Source organism: Ptiloglossa arizonensis, chromosome 6, assembly GCF_051014685.1.
Source record: "Ptiloglossa arizonensis isolate GNS036 chromosome 6, iyPtiAriz1_principal, whole genome shotgun sequence".
In the NCBI taxonomy this organism is placed as follows: Eukaryota; Metazoa; Arthropoda; class Insecta; order Hymenoptera; family Colletidae; genus Ptiloglossa; species Ptiloglossa arizonensis.
Genome location: NC_135053.1, coordinates 8,304,634 through 8,327,387, shown reverse-complemented (window position 1 = coordinate 8,327,387; position 22,754 = coordinate 8,304,634). Strand labels below are relative to the sequence as shown.

Sequence of the window (22,754 nt, the reverse complement as noted above, 5' to 3'; positions counted from 1 at the left end):
ATATAATATACAACAATCGTAACCGGAATTATAACCGCAGATGGCTATAAATAAGGGTAAATGAATAAGTGTAAAGAAAAATAAGCATCCTCACCAACGGTAATTGTAGCGTAGCGATAAGTGTAGCAATTTGGGTTAAAGAATGAAAGTAAGCGTATATTGCATCACGAACATTTCACGGCAAAATAATAGCAGTTTTCCACGTCTACCACTACGCTACACTAATGTTGGGGTTACTCTACTACTCGAGTCTACCTGTTTCGCGATTAGGCAGGTTTCAAACTCCATATTTATTTCGTTCACAATTGTCTGGTCATCTGCGGCTACAATTTCAGTTACAGTTGTTACGTATGTAAATCTACAAATGTATCAAATTTTATTAAAATCGGTAAGAATCACTTTTGACATTCCCCTTGTTGGTATACTCACCGCTCGAAGTATGGACAAGTATTTCTAAATTATACCCCATAAGGGTATTACAAGTTACGAAGAAAGGATTGAAAAAGTAAGGTGTGCCAGACGGAACCAGAGAAAGTAATTAGAAATGGACGGAATGGATTCGATGGCGGGAAATTCGAAATGAAGGTACGTTACATTGCGTAACGAGCAAAGAATTTTATAGACCAAACGACAAAAATATCACCCACGAATGGAGACAGCTAGATTCTTCGAAAACCAGGTTGATTCTATTTATTCGCGGACAGAATAGCGATTATGTTGCACGCGAGACTGAACGGTTTTTTTCTGGTAAGGTAGATGAAATCGATCCAGTCGAACAGATAAGAGAACGTCTAATCGAAACAGAATATTTTTTAGATGTTAGAAATTTCAGAGGAGCTTAAAATACGGATCGGTATCGACGCAAAGGTCACGATGGTCCTTGGTGACCTACGATCTGACCTTGCAATGTTTCTTTAAAACTTTACGAGAAAAGCTCGAGTAATATTATCGTCGTTAACGATGCTGAAAAATACGTAGACCAGCTATCGAATATTTTTCGCGCTAAGTTTGAAAAAAACGCGCGAAAGGAAAACCAACGTGGTGGTAAACTTGTTAAGATTTTCTTCATCTCCATCCGATGTTCTAAGAGTAATTAAGTATTATATCTCTCCTTTAAAATGCCGCGAAACCTCGTCCTATGAGAACACCACTCCTACGATACAAATATTGTGAAATTTGACAGACGTTCGCGAATTCGAATGGCGGGAAGTCGGTAATCGAAAGAGAAACTCGAATCGTCGATTAGATGTTTTCGCTACGAATACATTGTCCAGGGCAATTAGCAGCGTCTGGGGTGTAAGCAGAGGATCCGGGGCGTCGTTTATAGCGCTTATTACTTTCGCTACGCTTTACCGCTTTCTTGAATCGAACCCGGTTGCTAATTACACAGAAGCAGCCTTTCCAGAACAACGCGATACACCGACGACGAAGAACTACGAAACCGTTTACACAGGAGACATTAACCGTCGACAGCGAGGAACCTTTTGAATCTTACCCAATTCATCCTATTAGCAGACTGTACGGTTGACCTGCTCCGACAAGTAAAGGGAAGTAAAGGGAAGCCATTCTCCCGGATCCTTTATGTACTTTGGCCCCTTCGCTTGCACCGCGGAAGCGAAAACGAGGAGGGTAGCGAGAGTAGCGGGGTAACTGTAATTAGCCGGAAAGAAATACCCGGTGGAACGCATCGTCGCGCGCAATGGAGTATCGTTATTCGGTGAGGAGAGAAAAAAAAGAAGAAAAAAAAAAACACACACACACACAACCGGTTGACCGACGATAACTTTACAAAATCCTTCCGCGTGGCCTCGATGGTCGCATCGGGACCTCCCATCGTAGATATTTCGCGTTATTAATGCTCGACGACTGTTCCTGGGAACGTGGTGCGATACGAGCCGGCTTTATCGGGCCTGGTAATAGTCCTGTACCACGTGAATGATAAGGAAAGTTGGACGCGGTCGAGGAAGAAAGCTCGATAATTCAGCGAGATTGCGGTAATTAATTTTTACGAACACCCAACCCAACACTCCGTTCGCGCCACGCCAGGACAACGAAACGCGGCTTATCGTGATCCGGGGCCGAATTTCCCAAAGAAAGTTCACCGTTACCTGGGCGATATGTCGCAGCCTTGCTGCATGAACGCGGCCAACGCGAACCACAGGCTGTTGATGAAGCCGAAATCGTTCGCCATGCTCGATGTCGGCATGTGGGGCGATCCTTGGGAGGCGTGCGGATGCTGCAACGTGGGGTCGTTTCTTGCCGAGGGATCTCCACCGCTGCTCAGGGTCAGCACCCTCCACTCGTAGGGTGAAAATCTGGATGAAAAATTGTAGCGAGTCAACCGTTTAACTCGGAGCCTACGATAATTACAATTTAGGGAGAGCTACCCCTCTCGAGAAACAACAGCGTGTAAGGTGGCGATCTTTATCACGGTTCGAGGCCGATCAGGGCCTCGAATCCCGGGTAAAACGTGGATCTCGAAAGCGGGAATTACTCCACTAATACCGTATAGTGTCGTTGTTATTATAAAGTTAGATTCTTGGATTACACTTTTCGAGAAAATTATACGAAAAACGTACGGACGCAGACCGATTCGTCCCGAGAAACAAAAACGGGATAAGTAGCGATTTTTATCTCGGTTCGAGGTCGATAAGGTGCTAGAATCCGGGGTAAAAAGGGAATCTCGAAACCAGGAATTACTCCGCTTATAGCGTCTAGCACCATTGTTATTATGAAGTCAGATTCTTATGTTACATTCTCCGAGAAAACTATACGTAAAATATTTCCTGCGAACAGAGACAATTATTTTGTATTTTCAGCAAATTGAAAAACGTGTTTTGTTTGGTAGTTCTCAAAATATCGATTATCACGTGAGTTGTCTATTTTTTGTACTGTATTACAGCTGGTCAGTGCTTGCACAGGAATCGTTCGATTTCTTCTTAAAGAAGATAGAGTTCTAAAGGATAGAACAGATCAAATTTGTCGTTACTATAAAGTTTATAGCAATAGTACGATAAATACGTGTGGTGAATTGTAAAAGTCCGTCGAGCTAAAGTATCGTTAGAAGCAAAAGAGTTACTACTTTATCTTACTTTATCAAAGAATGTGTAATCGCGAATTAGTAGTAAATATACAGCATTGTTAATTCGAATTTTTGCAATTGTTTCTCGTACGTTTGAAGCAATGCTCTTGCAACTTCGTTTGCAACTTTTTGATTCTCCGATTTTTCTTTCACTCGTTTTTAAACTTTGCGCGCTTCGTCGTCGGTTCGTGTCGACTTTTCCAATCGTGGGATAAAATCGACCACGAAGCGTCAAAGCTGCTTTGTTATTTAACTGGGATTTGAACAATGTCACGCACGAAATGCGTTACACAGAAATCGATGCGCGAACACGAATCAACGGCCGTACTCGAGCTTATCGCCTCTATCGAGATTACAATTGTATCCATGATAGTTAGGAAACTCTGTTCGGAGAAATCATGCGAGATAGAGAACAGCAAATAGCCTAATCGGGCTGAAATAAAGGCAACGACGTTCTATCGTGACGGTTGATACAGTACGGGTATAGGATCGCGATAAATGAACGCGTGATCAACGTGGTTGTAACTGTGGCACCTCGCGAAGGAGCAAACAACAATTGTTACGTAATTACACGTCGAAGATAATACCAAACGATGCAAGGAATATACGAACGTAGCACGATTGCAATTTCCAGAGCAATGAATTACGGTTTTCCATTCGAAGACTAATTTTCTTCCACTTATTTCCCTCGCTACTTATAATGCAATAAATCTTGTTGCATGGCGTGCATCTTGTGGATAATACACGCGTCGAAGTAGTATCTCACGGAGAATGTTTTTTATATACAAGACAATTCGTATAAAATCTACTGTTATTTAATGTACAGTACGCGCTCGGGAAGATTGCATCTACAGTTATCAATTCGACGAGAAGTCATTTCCTCTGTACGCGAAATGGAATAACCCCTCAACGAACAGGACTCACTGTAACTCCGAATGCAATCTTCTACTACGCGAACTGTACATATTCTTTATTTTTGTAATACCATTTCGTTTTCTTTCCTCTTTTTTCTCTTTTCTTTTGTAATATTCGAAACACTGTTTTTGCGCGAATTCCTCGTACGCGAAATGGCATTAACCCCTGAACGAACAGTACTCACTGTAACTCCGAATGCAATCTTCTAGTACGCGAACTGTACGTATTCTTTCTTTTTGTAATACCATTTCGTTTTCTTTTCTCTGTCTTCTATTTTCTTTTGTAATATTATAAACACTATTTTTGCCCGAATTGTGAAAAAAATCGGAGCCTTTAACGTGATTTGTTTATCATTAGTTTCGCGAAAAAATTGCTCATTATCCGTTCAAGAACCGTGCACCAGCGTCTGTTGACGAAACTGTGACATCTCGGTCGGATTAGAAAGATACCGAAACATTGTACGATAAGTGAAGAACCACGAGTATCGAATCCACGGTTTACCATCGTCCGACCATGTACCGACCGTTTCCACTTGGCCGCGTATCCAGCGAAAACACGAACGTAACTCTAGAAAAATGTTTACCTGGACACGGTAAACAAAACGATGGACACACCGATGTACGAGAAAATCACGCACACCCAGATCTCCTTGCTCAACGGGTTCAAGAAGCTGAACACTCCGGGCTTCTGTTTCATGGGTTTCTTTATCATGATACTGATCCCCAATGACATAAAAGGTTTACTGAAGTCGATCACTCGTTCGCGTTCGGACGTGATCGTCATTGGAGCGATGGCAATGTCCGCTTCCTGTAAAAAGCAACGCGATCGTTAAACACGTGATATCCAGAATCAATGATAATTACGTCACTTCGAGGGGTAACGTTATCTAAATTCGTGACCGAATATTTCTACATCGATTTGTAATTCACAGTTTCGTTTAATGACGCAATTATCATCGAAGCGAAATCTGCTTTCTGTTAAAGCAACGCGATTGTCGAACACGTAATTTTGAGAATCGATGATAATAATATCACCTCGAGGAGCAACGTTATCCACATTAGCAGCTAAATATTTCTGCATCGATTTACGATGTACGATTTTCGTTGAATTTAAATCGAATTAATTATATTTTCAATTAAATTCATTCCCACTTCTATCGAGCGCGAGTCAAGGTGGAACTGAGTCTTATTTAAGATTCTTTTCAAACTCGTCCACCAGATGTAGTTCTGGACATAACCTCGAACGAAGAGCTTGCAAGCTCGAGACATCTGATGGAGGAGCTTCGTACTTCCCAACGAAGGATAAAACAGCTCGTTCGGCCTCTGCGGCGGATCAATAGCGGAATCTTTCGCTGGGTGAAATCACTTGGGGCCGGGTTTCCGCTAACTTCCGGGGTGTTTCACTTCGGGGTGGTCCTTCGAGTCGCGAGGACCGTTTCTAGCGAGCTTGGAACTTACTTTGCGAATTAGCTCGCCAACCATTCCGTCCCATCCACCAGGTACGTCTTGATTCTCCATGCCGTATTTGCCGTCTTTCACGATCCGCAGCTCGTCTGAAAAATCAAAGAAGAAACGCTCGATCGAATCGATTGGCGGCGATCGAGTCACCGATCACGTTTCCTCGATCGATAGTTCGAACGAAAGCACCGCTGGAAGAAGACGATTTCAAATCATCGAGGGCGTGGAGAGACCTAATCAGCGTAGCCAGAAAACAAGCTAGATCTCGAGCTGAAGGAGTGGGTGACACAACGGGTGTACATTAGAATTCTGAATTATAAACGCGATGCAGTGTCTCTCAGAATTATAATGCACATTCGTTGCGTCCCACACCGAGAGACTCTGCATCGCGTTCATAGTTCAGTATTCCAATGTACACCCGTTATATCGCCCACTTCTCTTCACGGTGTCAGGGCCACTGTGTCAGGTTACTTACCCCCCACTCCTTCGGTTTCGAATCCAGCTTGTTCATCTGGCTACAGTCGACCTAACCCAGACGCGTATTTCAACGAATTTTCAATTGCTTCGGTATTGGATAATAATTGTATTCGCGGACGATACGAAATTATTTCACTCGTGGAGCCAGTGATCTAAACGGAGCAAGAAAAATTGACGTCTTTAAGTATACTTTGAAAATACGAATTTATATATACCGATTTGTATTATAGTTCGTTGCGATGTCTGCAAGTGACACCATTTTGGTCTCCACAGGAGGTCCTTTTGAGAAGTAAAATATATTATTGCGAGTGAACAATGAAAAGTGTATTATTACAATTACGAATCATTGGAAAAGTAAAATTGACCGAAGAGTTGGTAATTGCTATAAACAAAAATTTATATATACATATATCTTCTGTATCTAAATTATGAAATGTTTACAATACCGCGTACCTAGGTAGGTCACGATGTATGTTAATAATTATGAATTTGAAATTGCTAATACAAAAGCAAGATACCAATTACCATAAACGTAATTAGCAAGTGTTGGAGAATACAGATTTAGAATGAAACGTTATACCTAAAACGTTCTGAAAATGCGTGAGCGTACAACGAAAAGAATGCGATGTCGGAACTGCAACAGTGGTGTCGGAGATTGTACAAATACGGAATTTTAATAATTTAATCGTTAATTTTTAGAACACGAGCAATTTTTATATCTCTACCATTATTTTCATTCCGATATGCCGTTTATAATTCTTACGCGAAATATTACGGGAAATTGCTCTAATGGCACCAGAATTTTAATAGAGTACTAGGTTGTTGAGTACTACGACACTTCAACGTTTGAACAACCGTAAATATACGAAAGAGTCGACAGATCTGCATGAAGCCACGCATGATCATCGAACAGTAGTATCATTTTTAGAAAAATAAAACGACGAACCCACGATGGCTCCATTTCTTATCGAACGACAAAACTTCTCAAGCAACCTATTATACAGATTCCATCTACGCATCGAAGTTAACGAATTATCGTCGAACACTTACACGTTATCCCTAGTTTCTTCGCTATGAGATCGGCGAGATCTTTGCAGTAACCCTCGTAACTATCGTTGCCAACGAGCGCCTCTCCGGTGTCTGATTTTTTCTTCATGATGTACGGCTCCTCCTGCATCACGGAACGGGGACACTCATTAATTTCATTTTCTTCGATTCCGTCCGGCGTGAATACGCGTTTTCATCGCGCTAAGCGCCACGATAATTTGTGGAGCAATTTCTTACCACGATCGTCGTGACAATGTAGGTCTTGTTCTTCTCGATTTCCGTGTGCGGTCGAAGTCGTATGTATTTCGCCGCGATCGCTTGGAATCCAGCTTCGTCCGTCCATTCCGCGACCTCGAGGAACAAATTGCGAATTAACGACAATCGCGAGATCGTGCGAAAATGAAATTTACGCGCAACGTAGCTTGTGTTCTATTTATCGACGAGATGAATTTTCTCACCGCGCGGTTTATTTTCGTTGTAAAATAATTTTCAAACCGAGAGACACACGTGTGTGTATACAGAGTGTTTCGTTATATGTGGAAATTACGACAGGAGTAATTTCGGGAAATAGAAAAAAAGTTCGTACAAGCATATGCCCCATTTGACATTATTTACGAGTTACAGCAAATTTTCTATAGCGATAATTGTATTATTTCCACTTAATGCAACTGCATTAATTGCACTTAATTCGCGAAAAAAAGGCCAACGAGTGTTTACATCCTCATTCTAGTTCGGTGTACTAGATCCCCCACCATCGCACGCATCGTCGCTATTGGTCGCCTTGCTGAATAGCGCGATGGTGGGGGAACTAGTAAATCGTAAACCAGAGTGGGGATATAAACACTCGTCAGCCTTCTTCTCGTGGAAGGACAGTAGGTGCGAAGCAATTTTATATCAGTTTACCGTTTCTCTGTATTATTTAAGGTCGAAAACGAGATCGAGCGAATTTGTAAACATCAGAGTAGAGCAGTTAGTACACATACGCTATTGTCGATGAAGTATGATATTTGAAGCAAAATTGTTGCGAATTACCGTTAGTAAAAATGTATTACACGTATTTTATGTTCGGTCTTGCAGAACGTAATGCTGCAAGAGCTTCGAATATGTTACTCTATCGATAGTAGCGCGTGTCTGAACTGTTCTACGATGAAGTGACTCGATCTCGTGACCTTAAAAAATATGGAAAAACAGTAAACTACCATCAAATTGCCTTATACCTGCATTACGCGCGAATAAGATTACGAAGAATCACGCGAAACACGCTATAATTCGCAAACAGTGCCGAATAAGACATATGTTTGTACGAATTTTTTTTTCTTATTTCAATATCGAAACGAAGTACTCCTGTCGTATTTCCCAGACACAACGGATCACCGTGTACACTCGGACCAATGGAAGAGCCAAAGAGAGGAAATATGACAAATTAGTGCGAGAAAAAATATTTACTTTGACCATGGCGCTGTTGACCGTCATCTCGACAACGTGAAGAGTGTAATTGTGCCGACGACCGTCATCGTTAAAGCGGATCTCCCCAGTCACTCCTTCGATTTCGACCTGGGAATAAAATATACGAACGAGATATCAGTTAGAAATACTTCATCGTTACAGTAATGCCTCGAAACGATGGAATATACAGAGTGGAACACCTAATGCAACCAACTCGACTTTTCCGTAATTAGTGAACGAATCCCAATTTTGTTCAGCACGAACGATACGACTTCGAAGAAGTCGATGACACTTGATATTTTATACGACTGTTCTTCGTGTACGTTTTCATAAGTACTTCTTTGTGTAAGTTTTCCTAGACCTTCAAATTTTTTACACACAACCTCATAATTTCTTTATACAAGAAAATGCTTGTTTGCCATCTCGTTGAGGTGGTCTCCGTATCTGCCAGCTGATAAGCGTAAAGCTCATTGGGTTGTGTGTACAAATATTGAAAATTTATATACAGAAAGGGAGTACAAATGATCAAATATTATCAACTTGGAATGGTTACTGATAAAAAATAGATTCGTTCTTTAATTACGAAAAACAAGAGTTTGTTGAATCAGGTGGTGCACTTTATATGCTTGACTTTCGATTATTGGTCGATAGAGTGTTCCCGGTAGTTTTACAATTTGTCGAGCAATTTCGAAATTTTCCCCTCGAATCGAGACGTCTTTAACATAATTGAAATTGCGATCGAGGAACCATCGAATAATTTCGAATAATTCATCGTGAATCTGCTACACGGTATCCCAATGTACCTTGAACGATTTCTCTTACAAAATTACAAAATTTTTACATTTGATTAATTCTCGAAGAAAAGGAACCTACAACGATCCGTATTCTCATTGCTGTGAATGAAAAGTATCTCGTACGCAAAGCACCGATTAATTCCTAATAATTGGATTGTTCGGAAAGTCGTTTCGTTTTCCAAAATGGAGAATAGATAATTTAATGAAATGTTCGTACACTTTAAAAAAATCGTGTTTCATTTTCACAAAAAAAAAGAAAAATCAAACGACTTTCCGAACAACCTATTAAATATCGAATTCACTTAGAAATCCGTTAAACTGCGCTGCAACGAGAGTCCACTGTGATTAATTCTTCCGAAAGCGGCGGTACTACCACTCTTATTTATAAAAAGCCGATTAATACTTACATCCGCTACGTATTGCAGCGAAAAGATCCGACAAGAGGAAGGGTACAATGGCAGAGCCTCGAGAACCCGAAGAAACCTACAGAAACTTGGAAACCTCGAGGATCGTCCCTTTCGAAACTTCCTTCGTTACCTTTATGTGTATTTCCCTATTGAAAAGAATTCGCTTCGCCCGTTGCTAACGATTTACTTGCTATCGACAGGTTCACAGCGTTTGATTTTGTCGCGCGACAAGTCGACGAAAAGTGGAAGAGGCAGAGGAGGACTTCCGGTGTGAGTGTGCCGCGCGTGCACGTATTGTACGTAAACAGAGGAACTCGGAAGAACGATCTGACGCGCAGAAGCAGGAATTCCGTTAGAATCGGAATAACCGCCAATTACTGTCAGGAGCAGAGAAACGTCGAAAATGGTCCCTGGAATTTCGGTTGAAACATATTAAGTACTTCTGCGTTTCTAGCCCGCGTTTCGGAACTTTCGGGACGCATCGTCGACAGATTTTTCATCTCGATGGTATCCGAAACGACGGAGTCGATTTTAGCTTGATTCCACGTGGAACGATCGCATTTCGACCGGAGATGCCGATTTTATTGAAAAGAATCGATTTTCGAATCGACGCGGACCGAAAGTTGGAAAATTGATTCGCTAAAAATCGATCTACGTCTGCAAACAAATCAATTTTTTTAAAAGTCGATACCAGAACCACATCTCTGTCGATCGTTTCTTTGTACGATCAGATTCTTTGATAAAAAAAAAAAAATGGTGTATTTGTTTTTGAAATCGATCGGATATTGTGCTGAAAGATCCATGTAAAAGATCGTTCTACCAGTATTGAAAAAATCGATCTTTCGAAAAATTAACCGAAGATGTGTATCATCTATAATTACGTCAACTTGGCTCGGTGTTTTTCGTTTAGGTAAAATTTCTTCGGTACTAAAAAGATTAAACAAGTCCCTTTATATTCGTCCATTTGATTCGGTTCTCTAACGTATAATCCTTGAATCTGAATAGACATCGAACTTTTCAATTATTTTCCACTTACATAAATTTGCAGGAAAATACCTACGGTCAGCTTCGATTTTTGAGACCGTTCTCGAGCATCGAGAATTTTTCCAACGAACAACTGTTCCCCGCGTGCTTTCGTATTTTCAAAGGAAATCGCATCGATCGCGTTAGAAGAATTACCCATTATTTCCACGAAACGTGAAATACATTACTCGGGCCCGTTGTCGCTCGGACAGCGGGGAAAGATTTATCGATCTCTCGAACGGTCGCAGACTTTCGGGGAAAGAGAGATAACAGGTTGCAGCGTTGGCAGTGCCTCGAACGCGCGTTTTCCACTTACCTTTCTCAGGAGCCTTGCAATTCTGTCGCCGTGCTCGAACGGTGTCACCCAGATGCTGCTGCTGTTGCAATCCAGCGACCGGGTACCGTTCGTAATCTGACTGCTGCCAGGAGCTCCATTCCGCTTTTTTCTCAGAAACTTGTTGAACGCCTCAACGAGAACAAATACGGTGTCGTACATCAGCGCCGCTTGTGCCTAATGCGAGGAAGATTGCCGGATGAGTATTCCAGTCGCCAACGACCGCGATGATTTTCGTTTCAGCGCGACGAAAAACCAAAAAAAAAGAAAAAGAAAAAAAAATGGAAAGAAGGAAACCAATCTGTAATCGTACTCGTGGCGAGCAACGATGCACGAGATTCGAATGAAATTATTTCCTTTATCTTTCACCGTTTCGGAATTGAAAATGTGAAGTCGTTCCTCGATCGAAGAATCTTCGACATTGGTGCACGAAACGTTCACACAATTTTCACGGATGAATCTGATTTTAAGGAAGCAAAGGTTCAAGGTTCAGGGACAAGACGAACGAAAAACATGGCGAAGTCATCTGGAAATTAGCGATGATATTGTTGGTTGTACAGTTCGTTCTAAGATCAACATTGAACGTTCAAGTTTGGGTTCGTCGACCGTGCGTGGTTTCGTTTACTAGGTACGAAATAGAAAGGAAACATCTTGGATCGAACGAATTGTTATCGTAACGAGAAATAAGAACGTTGGAGCGTTTAATACGCGTTGAATCGATCTTCGTGGAATACGAAGTTGTGCTAGCTTCTACTTTGAACTTTGTTACCGACATAGGTCCAACGGCTTGTTTAAAACTGTCTTGAAAAATAAGTACGCGTAGATCGCATCATCCCTCGTTGTCTCGAGGCTTCTCGAGGTGATTTTGCCCGTGAGACGATTAAATCCATATTGCCCGTATTATCCTCATAGGTGCTCGTATTACTCAACCGAGTGGGGCGTAAAGGGTGTCCCAAGATTCATAGTTGTAATCGGGTCAGATCTTATGGCTCGAAACAAGACGAAAATATAGAGTAATAGAATTGCATCGGAGGCCTCGTTTTCCTTCGAGAAAAATGCATTTGTAAATCGATGCGTGTGCATATGAAAAGTAAATATACTTTTCTTCGACGATATGCGTTTAAAGATTAAACTACGTTCCCCTTTGAGAAACTACAATTCACAAACGACGAAGATACTCGATGAAAGATATTCCTACCTCTGAGTTGAAATAATTTGTACCATGAATTTCGGGACTGTACACACGAGCTCTTACAATAGTACATGCAACTACATTTCTTCTTTCTATGACTACGATCGTTTCGACGCACGGTACTGTCTCCAGACACGCGAACAAAAATGTTACATTTTTTTCTCCAAATTGAAGAATGAATTTAATTATCCTCTCCCTTATAAAAATTCCTTTCAATTACCTTCAACCCCTTGATACAATTCGAATATTTATTCAAGATTCGAGCAGCCACTCGTTGGATAAAATCATGCCTCTTTCGTTTGATCGTTTTTCTTCTACTCGTCCTTCGAAGGCGATAATTATTGTCTATAGCGACAATAATTATCCATCGAGCAGGGGGGTTCGCGTCAGCGCCAAAAATCCCGCCTCGAGCGGATCGGGCGAAGTGATCAACAAAGTGATCGATTGGATCGGGAAGTAACGCGGCATCGAATTAATTACAGAGCGGAATTCGCGGTCCGGCTAATCCAATCGAGTTCTCGAACGTCAAGGGCCACTTCAACCAGCGAGGGTAGAGAAGTTGCGAAGCGTAACGAGTCCGTATCGGCCGCTCGGCTTGGAGGACAAAAAGCAACGACGCGCGAAAGTTAGCGGGGGTTTTGAAGTTGCCCGTACGCGAGCGTCGTTCGTAATCGTTGTAACAATTGAAATTATGCGGTTCGAATCGCGAAAACGAAGCGAAGTTTCCACCGTGGACGCTTCCGGCAGCGCGGTTAAACCAACTCGCTCGATGAAACCGAGCGAACTATTTATCGCGGCTTCGAGACGCACGCGGACTCGAGTGGTTCGATGGGTGGGGGAAACACATAGAGCACGTGGCCAAAGTCAGAGGAACCGAACGCGGATATTGTCCGAGGATCGATCACTATAATTGGCGCGTCAGACATCGTGCAGTTTGGTCTTTCCATCTGCTCGACGGTTCTCTGTCTTAGAAACGAATCCTACGGCGGAAATATCGATGGTATTTTCGATGAGGTTAACCGTCGATCGATCTATGGGGATAATCGTTCTTTCCGTTGAAAATTGATAACGCGCGTAATTGTTGCTGTTGCGAAGAAACTACCGATTATTTCGATCGATGAGCTTGTTTACTTAGATATTTATTCAGCTTTAAGACAGATGTGGATACTTTATGCGGCGAAAAGATCAATGGATAATTGTTCAGAAAAGTGGCCTCCTCGTCGATTTAAACGATTTTGAAATATGTCGTCAAGGACGTCATTTTGAACAACTTTCTTTCATGTTTGTTATCAGCGCGAGAGCTTCGTTTCCGAGATAAACGTAACAATCTATTCGATATTAAGGGGGTATTCTGGTAATCAGGTTTCAAAAAATCAATTTCTTTTACACTTGAACTTTTCCTTCGGTCAGCCAAAACTGAGGTATAGAAAATATACGTTTATAGGATATTTTTTACTCATTTTAGTGTGTATATCCACGCACTATAATATGGACATATATTTCTGAATCACCCTGTAAGTACGGTCGATCCATTCTATCGTCTACCATAATAACATAACAAAGTTATCAATCTTCCAGGAGAAGAATGCTCAACGTCTTTTATTTCTCTTACTGACCACTTCAGGGACGAAACGTTTTGTTATAAATAAACGAAAATTCAAAGCCATATTTATCGATTTGGTAACGATATTTCCGCGTTGTATCGTTACGAAGTACAATTACGAATGTTTCTTCACAATTTCTGCGTTTATTAATCCGTTGCGATATTTAGCATCGGTATCCCCGAAGAGGGGAAATAAGAAGTAAAATAATTCGATTTTAGCCGTTTCAACGGTTTTCGATTTCAAGGATGAACCTTGACGAACGGAAGAACAGCTGCAACTGAAGTAGCGTGAAACTCGAGTGCACAGTTGATCCTCGAGCTCTCCGTTTAATGCGTCTTCGAGCTGTTAGCTTTCCATGGGGCTCTGATCGCAGATTTTAGTTTGATTTTCTCTTCCAGTCGTGACTCTAAGCGCCGCTCGCGAAGCACAGTCGTATTCCACATTGCCAGGGATCGAAAACAACCCAGAAACCGGAGCAGACTGACTCGCTTTGGGCGGCAGTCTGGTATTTTGAACCGAAAATTGAGAGTTCTAATTTGCATTCCCTCTACGAAGGAAGAACCGCATCGGAATGAAAATTGATAGAAATTAACATACATCGTGATAATATCCTCGCGGAACAATGTGAAGAAACAACTATTGTAGCTTTTAGGGATTTAAAATACGGCAATAAAAACAAATCATTCACTTTTTCCACCGTGAAACCAAAAGTTTGAAAAATTAAACACGACACTGTATATACACTTGACAGTTTATCGTATACACTTGATATGTTATTCGATGTAATATAAATAATAAACGGTTCACTCGAATTCGTTTAAAAAAAAAACAGGCATTCAACGTTTCGTTCGTAAACACGTTTTCCGTGACTCGTTCAAATTTCCAAATCGATCGTTCGCGTAACGTGCGAGATATCGCGCAACCCGTATCAAAAATCGATAAAAACGAACGTCTTCGAAGTTCACAGTGTTCCCTGCATAATATGCACCGAATACTCGAGCTTCGTCGTATTTTTTCCAGGACGGTGCATTCGGTGGTCGAATCTTTCCAAAAATACGACCAAACGAAAGAATCGGTTTTCGTTGTCGAAAATTACCGAGTGCCCCCTCGAGGCAGAAAATTGGAGCACTGGATGGCGTTCGAGTGGATGTTTTCACGAAAGGACAGGGTGACGGACGCTAATGGAAGGCGGAGGGTGGGGGCGAGGGGTAATATCTCGTTGGCAGGTTTCGCGAGAAAAGGGGGAAAAGATTTTCGTCGAAGCTCGGGGAATGGGTGGACGATTACTGGTGAGAAGTTTCGTGGGGAAAAGGGCGAACAAGGGTGCCATACGTACGGAAATAGATTCGCGGCCAGCTCCTGGAGACTTGGTCGGATCGAGACGATGCCAGCCGGTCAGGAAGTCTTTGACGTACGGTCGAGTGGCGTCCACGATGCGAAAACCGGTGATGTTGATGGCCCCGTACTCGACCACCTCGCTCTCCCATCGGTCGTCCATTATCTGATTACACGAAAACAGGCGTGTTTGTAGCGTCGTGTAAAAGGTACGAAACGAGCGAGTTGGACGGGACGATAATTCTACGAGTTCGAGTGCTTCCACTTGGACGTCCCTTGGTAATATAGGACCGTCCAGTGTACAGTTTATCGGTAGAACGGTGTCTCGGTGTGCCAAAAGACTCCCGATTGTCTAAGATCGATCGTGGACCTCGTTTCGTCGAGTTATCGTAAATCGTGTCCCGTGCCGAGACAACGGAACGAACGAATAGATTAAAAACGCGAACGAAACACGGGGAAACGTTTCGTATGAGAAACAAAGGTCGGGGATTATCGTACGATTACATTTGGAGCGACGAGAAGTGGTCGGACTGCTTGTATTTTCATTCGCGAGCCATTAACACGCGACTGCGTCGTCGTTCGAGAGGTGAATAAATAAAGTATCGCGGAAGGGTTTCTCATTTTATCGAACGGTACCGTTGGCTTGCAACGCGCCAAGTGACCACTTCGATACAGTAATATTTCACCTAATGGATGGAACAACCGTTATTTGAACTACTGTTATCCAAACGTTGTTCGAAAAAAGCACGTCCTTGTGGAATATCTCCTCTTCGGTAGAAATATTTTGTTTAAAACGATATTGTTTCTCCTCGCGACAGTTTAACGCGACGGCTGACAGGCTACGAGTGAATTTTTTTTTAACCTACACCGAAAAAGCACGATCGGTAGCAACGAAACACCAGGCAATTCGAAAAATCGTAGAAACGGAAGTAGTAAAAATACAGAGCGTTCGATAGCTGAAGTAGGATTTCTGTAATATTGAAAATCGTTGACGTTGACGCAACATTACAGAAATTGTAACTAGGTATGTTTAGATACTTTTGCAATTTAGCAACGAACATACGAAGCTTGTACAATTTTTAAAGATAGTTTTTAACACAGTTTCTGTATATTGTTTTCTTAATATTGCAGGTTCTGGTGTATTCCTTCTAGGATTTTCTCTCTACGTTAAAACCAGTTTGTATTATTTTGTCAATATTATTCAACGGAGAATATTATTCAGTGGCGTTGTTGGCGAGCCGAAGAACGGCAAGTATAAAATTTCTTTCCAAACGCATCGTTCGAATACGTAATATTCAAAATTTTTCAATTCCATAGGAAGCTTTTGGATTCAAAGTTACGTATCAGTCTGAACGAATGATCGTAATTATCGAATAACATTCGTCATCGCGCCATACCCGATCGAAATAAGTTTAAACTAGTCTCTTCCTTCTTTATACAATCACTATCGTGTTTCTAGTACCGTTATCGAGTTATACGTTGAAATTGACGCTTAGAAAAAATGTTCTTTCGAATAAAATAAAGCTTCTTAACCGATGAACACTTCCGTCGAGAAAATGGATTTTGTTTACGAAACGAACCGTTCTCTTCGACCTAACGACAAACGAGTATTTTTTATATTACAACTTAACTATTTCTCACCGACGCGCAATGTTTCGATTCCGGTTAATTAGCTGGCCAAAATCCTTGATTTAATTTCGCAAAAAGAGAAAACAATTCAATACTATCTATAATACCTGAACAATTAAGAACGATGCAATATTGTTGTCTGTGTTTAATATTTCATTGTCGAACAATGCCGAGCCTCGTCCTGGTTGGTTAAAAAATTAAATAACCGAACGAAGAAGGGAAATAAAAATTGAAAAACAGGTTCGAAAATGGTGAAATCGTGGAATTGAATGTCACCGTTGAATCAGTGGTAGCTAACGATTCGAAAACAATGCATCAAACGACAATGTTTTCCGTTGAAATCGTGAAGGGAATTCGGGAACGCAGACGCGTTTGTGCCCTCTGTCTTCGAGGATACATTCCTGTTCCTATTTGCTTGAAACCTCTAAATAACAAGCTGTCCTGTCTGATGTACTTGGAAGCATGCGCACGCGCGCGAACGTTTCACCCGGCTCTGGCATTTTGAGTGAATTCGAGTGTTCGTAATTGTACCGATGATTCCTTTATGATCGGGGATCGTGGTGCAGAGAACGAGACGTATCGCGGGTGTCGTGATCGTTTAGGATTCTCGTGTCCGAGAGTGTTGTATCGGTACTCACTAATCCACTCAACAAATAGTGATACGTTCTTTTCCCGAGTGCGACGTCCCTCACATGGCTCACCACGATGTCCTTTGCCATGTCCGTAGGGCAGTCGAGCACCACGTATTTGTTGCTCCACCTGCGAACAATTAGAATTCACTGTTTCGTCGCTGCACGGGTTCTTGGTTCGGGACAATTTGAAGAAATTAAACGGGGTGTTGCTGCTTGCAGAAGCGTGGACCAAGTCTGGACAAAAGCCATCGATTTATGAAGGGACAACCGAACTGTCGAGCGCTATGTCTTCGATAGACCCTCGATATGCAAATATAGTTAATTTAGTCGTTACGTTCGAGAGTGACTCTAATCTGGGTTCTTGAACAGCTGAAAACTAACTGTAAAGCGATCGAAGAAACTTTCCGCGATTTTATGAGTTTTATTAACGCGGTTTCCAAGAACCCCAGGTAGACAGTCGACGGGAAACATTTCCATTCCGCGTTTCCACTTCTGTCGACGAAAAATAGTTTCATGTGGAAAATTTACTTCCAAAATGGATCGTATATTTTGCGAGACACCGTGTATAATAAGACTATAGTGGAGCACGTGCAACATAGATTTCTCGGTTTTCGTGATTACGAATGAAAAAGATCAATGGCGCTCGACTCTACTTCAAAATAAAACAACCGACACCAGATTATACTTCGTGGTTTCTATTTTGTTTCGATTTCAAATTCTATCGCTCTTATCGAAAAAATCTACATTTCCCAATGTTTGTTTCTAAGCGAAAAATGGCGTCGATTTTTATCCAATTCCCTCCGATTCTCATCGACGAATCAAGTACAAAGAATTGACGAACGTCTCACCGTGTGAATCGGTCGTACGTATAAAATTATCCACAGTCTCGCGAAACGATCCGTCGAATTCGAAGGGAAATGCAGGAAAATATCGAAAAGAAATTTAATTTGTTCGGAAACTCGAGGTTCCAACACCTAAAGCCGTGGTGTAACGAGCCGTCGTTCGGCGACAATTCGCAATAGTTGTGTTTTGTTTTCGGTAACTACAATGTTCATTCGATTCGGGCTCATTGTCGGGCTTGGTTGTTGATTACCCGGATCGTGCAAATGCGTAGCCGGCGGTAAATTGTGGCCGAGATACGCGGTGACCACTCGTATCCCTACAAAAGCGTGATTCGTCAGACTGTACGAACGCGGACAGAGTTCACCGCCCTAAAAATAATAGCCAATGCGTCTATACTATTACGGAAAGTATTGTGCTACTGTCTATAGTTCTATTTCTGTTTACGGGGAGAAACCTATTTCGATCGAAACCATTCTCTATCGCGTCGAGAAACACTTCGATTCGCATAATATCGATGAGCATCGTTTCGTTTCGATTGTCGAACCTTTCCGTGATAATTTCGAATTATTCTTTGAACTAAATATCTCTTTCACACGTTTTCTTTTTTGGTACATTGTAACCTTCTATGGATACGTTAGAATCAATTTATAGAATATAAGTATACGTGACAAATACACGAAGATAAGTGTACACGAAATAGGTAACAAGCTTAGTAATTATTTGTAGAACGTGTAAAGTTATATTACGAAAAAGTTGTTATACTTTCTAAGGAATTTAAGTAGAAGTATCATAGGTGGTACGTATATTGTAACCTTCTATGGATATATTAGAATCAATTTATAGAATATAAGTATACGTGACAAATACACGAAGATAAGTGTACACGAAATAGGTAACAAGCTTAGGAATTATTTGTAGAACGTGTAAAGTTATATTACGGAAAAGATATTGTACTTTCTAAGGAATTTAAGTAGAAGTATCATAGGTGGTATATATGGTTGAAAAAGGAAAGCGTCTAAGATCTTATTTTCAAATTAAAATTGATAAGCGTTCGGTTCGTCGTTTAAACGAAACTTTATCCAGTACGATACCTTCTAACTAACCGCGATCGAGTTAAACCTTCGGTTCTACTATTACGTCCAAAAGCATAGTTTCCGTTAGGAACAACAAAATTCGATGTTTCCAAATAATTCATCACTTTCACCGACTAATGGTGAACTAAACTTTACCTTAAACGCGAATGAATATCGTTTCATTCCTACAGAAAGGAATACTAGCTTATTGGAACCACTTGGCCAATATAAAAAATATAAACCGAAGCAATGCTTCGGAGACGTTAATTTTCATATTAATAAAAAAACTCGATAATCATACTTTTCCTCGCGTACAGTGCGATGGTTAATTCAACAACGGTGTCGAACGTTCCGATAAAAAATGTAATAAAACGTCTAAGAAGAAAAAGAATACGAAGAATTACTTCTAAAATTTGATACATTTATCGAATTAATGAAACTCTGTATCTATGAGGAAACATTTCGTTTCGACGAAAGTTTTCCTGCGAGAGACGAATTCAATTAAATCGGAAACCGTTGAAAGAACAGTCGTAAAAGGATCGAGAGATCGTTCTCGGACTTACCGATTGAGCTCCTCCAGGCTGCGCAGGAAATCAATCGCCTCGGATATGTTTTGTATTCGTTTGACGGTTTCCACCTGAAACGACTCGTTCCCCGGTTTCAAGCCCTGGTAGATCTGCTGCAGCCTGAGCAGTCCTGCAACAAGGCCGAGATTCACTATGGAGGGAAAAGAGGAGCCAAGTTTCGCGGAAAATTCGAAAATTCGAACGGTTCCTCGTTCGTCAATGTGCACGTATTATCGCGCGCGCGTCTTCCGAAATCCAAGCACGCGCAATTTCACATCACACCGAACGCAATTCATTGGCACACTGTGTTTGGTTTGCGGTTTACACCGCGAAACATTATGCGGGGATCGTAGCGAAATACTCTCTGATTTTGCAATTTTACCATGCTAACCGTTTCAGCGTGTTTCTCTACGAGGAACGTTTCAATTTGCTTTTGAACCAAGGTACAGCATGGAGCTCGAGTATTTGATTTTACGAGGAATGCGGGATACGTTTGTTCGAAGTTTGAACAACGTCGGTGAATTTTATTATTAATAAACATTGAAAGTTCGGAGAAAGGTTGTTCATTGCATTGTAGATATTTTGAAACTTTTCGGGGAGCTTGGATTACGATCACCGTCAACCGTAATGACTAGTTTTGCGCTAGAACCACCGATGATGAATCTATCGCTATTTCTATTGGATCACGTAGGTATTTTCGAAGTTAGGTAGGGAAAGGGCAAATTAATTTACGAGTAGAAAAATAAATAAAAATCGTCCATAACACTTTTCGTACCGGGCTTTGTTTCGGAGGCAATCAATTTCGAACGTGCTCGAGACACATGATGATATATTAAGAAAAATATTCATTTATAACCAAAAGCATTTTGTAATTATAAGAGGAATAGTCACGGTGCAAACAAGCGTGTTAATCGAGCATGCGCGTGCTCTGCGCATATTCGAAATCAAATATTTCGAGAACAAAGCCTTGTGCGAACAAATTGCATTCCATAGTTTCGTCGTACTTTTGAACGAAGAATCGCCTCGTTTGCGTAACAAATTACAGAACACCCCCTGTGCGTGCGCGCGTGCGTGTGTATGTGTGTGATTTTAATCGATTCGTCGAGTAGGAGCCGTTGTTCAAGTCTGTGTCCAAGCTCATTGGCCAAAATAGATGATTTCGTGTTCGGTGAAGTGTAGTGTTGAAGTTCAGAGAGACTGGAAGGGAAAAAATTTGCAAAATTCCTAAAATAAAATTACAAAACACCTTGTGCGTTTATCGGCGTAGCGAAATGTTTGCTCGTGTCCTTCGATATCGTATTATCGTAATTTTAGGATAGCGTAGGTTCAGGAAAACGTAACTTTGAGAGAACACAGTTTTAAGGATCTTGTTGTTCCATCGAGAAGACGATTGACATCGATACATTGACGAAATTTGACGAGTAACGAATAAAGGTGCAGGAGAGGCTGTGGTGGGAGTGAACGAAAGCAGGTAAGGGCCTGTGGTGGCTGTTAATGGTGTTGAAAGAAGGACTGTGTGAAAATAGGAAAAGGAAGGGAGAGATTTTCATCCTGGGTTTGCTAGTGGACTCATCGATAAGACATCCTAGCAGGTCCTGCCTTGTACGCTGGGAGATTGTACACAGTGACGAGCAAAAGTCCAAACGTTGCATCACTGATTAATCGAATAATACTAGTATATTTTACATTAAACAATTCGGTTGATGCGATCAAAGTTATCAATAAGTTGCTCGATAAGTTTTGTCGTTCGATGAGAAACGGAGCTACTAGGTTCGTCGTTTTATTTTTCTAAAAATGGAACTACCGTTTGATAAACATGTGTGAAGTTTCACGTAGATCTGTCGACTTATTCGTATATTTACAGTTGTTCAACCGTTGAAGTGTCGTTGTATTTCTTAACACTGGAAAAAACGACAAAACTTATCGAACAACCTAGTCGGTAGTTGTAAATGAAAAATTAACGATCTCTTTGATCAGTAACAACACAAAGAATACATTTAACGTAAACAGGTATGTAATGCCGTGTTTACAATTTTGCGCGCTGTCTAAAATTGAAACGAGGTACGTAACGATTAACAGAGGACTGTGGAGTTTTCCCAGCGACAATGACCTAACCCAGACTCATGGTCTGGTTTACATCTTAGCGAGCACCGTGTAGAACTGCGTAGCCAACTTGTAGTAATATTTCTATTTTACCATTATATTTCTGTCAGTCGTCGTATATCCCCTTCATCCGCAACGATATCCCACGGTATTAATTATTTCAACGAATAAATAATTCCGCAATATTCTCGGCTGGCGGGTGAAGAGCTCGGGGGTGAAGAGCTCGCGATATAACGTCTTTAAAATTTCAATTAATTCGATACCGTTCGTCGGTGACTATTTCGAAAGGACGCGACATCAAACGCTTCCCTGTTTGCCAGCCAAATCGCTTCGACCGGTTGAACAATCGGGGAGATCCGTGATGGAAGGATCGGCTGGCACGCAACCGCGCCAGGAAACGTAATGCAAAGGGTAGAAATTGAAAAATCAGGAATAAAAGGGCGGATGGCAGGATCGAGGGGGCGTACGGGGAAAAAGGGGCGTTGGGAAAGTCAACAGCGGAGAGCTCGGGTACGTTTGGTGCTGTCGTCGTGCTTTTTTGCAGCGCCATGCGTGAAACTGATGGCCGGGTTAACGAGCGCCGTGCGCGTGTAAGCCCAGTGGCGCGTTATAAAAGAGCTTGCATTTCAACGAGCGCCGCCGCAGCTTTTCGCGAACATCGCTCTCGCCTGGCGTTTTCTTTCTCGTTGTTTCTTGCGGCAACAACGCCCGCTTCGAAATCCACACCACCGATCAGGAAACACCCCTGCGAGAATCGTTCGCGCCACGTTTGGTCCGGACGGTGTTCGATATTGT

At 41.6% G+C, this 22,754-nt stretch overlaps 1 protein-coding gene across 2 annotated transcripts in view; it reads right to left on the bottom strand.

Annotated features, from left to right (window-relative positions):
- Nucleotides 1-22,754, bottom strand: part of Glurib (Glutamate receptor IB) — a 467,146-nt gene that overhangs the window by 13,920 nt on the left and 430,472 nt on the right. For both annotated transcript variants that reach the window (XM_076313858.1, XM_076313859.1), the window contains exons 5-14: nt 19,854-19,986; nt 17,381-17,501; nt 15,115-15,279; nt 10,965-11,159; nt 8,425-8,532; nt 7,216-7,329; nt 6,982-7,102; nt 5,455-5,549; nt 4,581-4,804; nt 2,109-2,315 (exon numbers count right to left, since the gene is read on the bottom strand). In XM_076313858.1, coding sequence (XP_076169973.1) covers nt 2,109-2,315; nt 4,581-4,804; nt 5,455-5,549; nt 6,982-7,102; nt 7,216-7,329; nt 8,425-8,532; nt 10,965-11,159; nt 15,115-15,279; nt 17,381-17,501; nt 19,854-19,986 — 1,483 coding nt within the window. The remainder of the gene's footprint in view (nt 1-2,108; nt 2,316-4,580; nt 4,805-5,454; nt 5,550-6,981; nt 7,103-7,215; nt 7,330-8,424; nt 8,533-10,964; nt 11,160-15,114; nt 15,280-17,380; nt 17,502-19,853; nt 19,987-22,754) is intronic.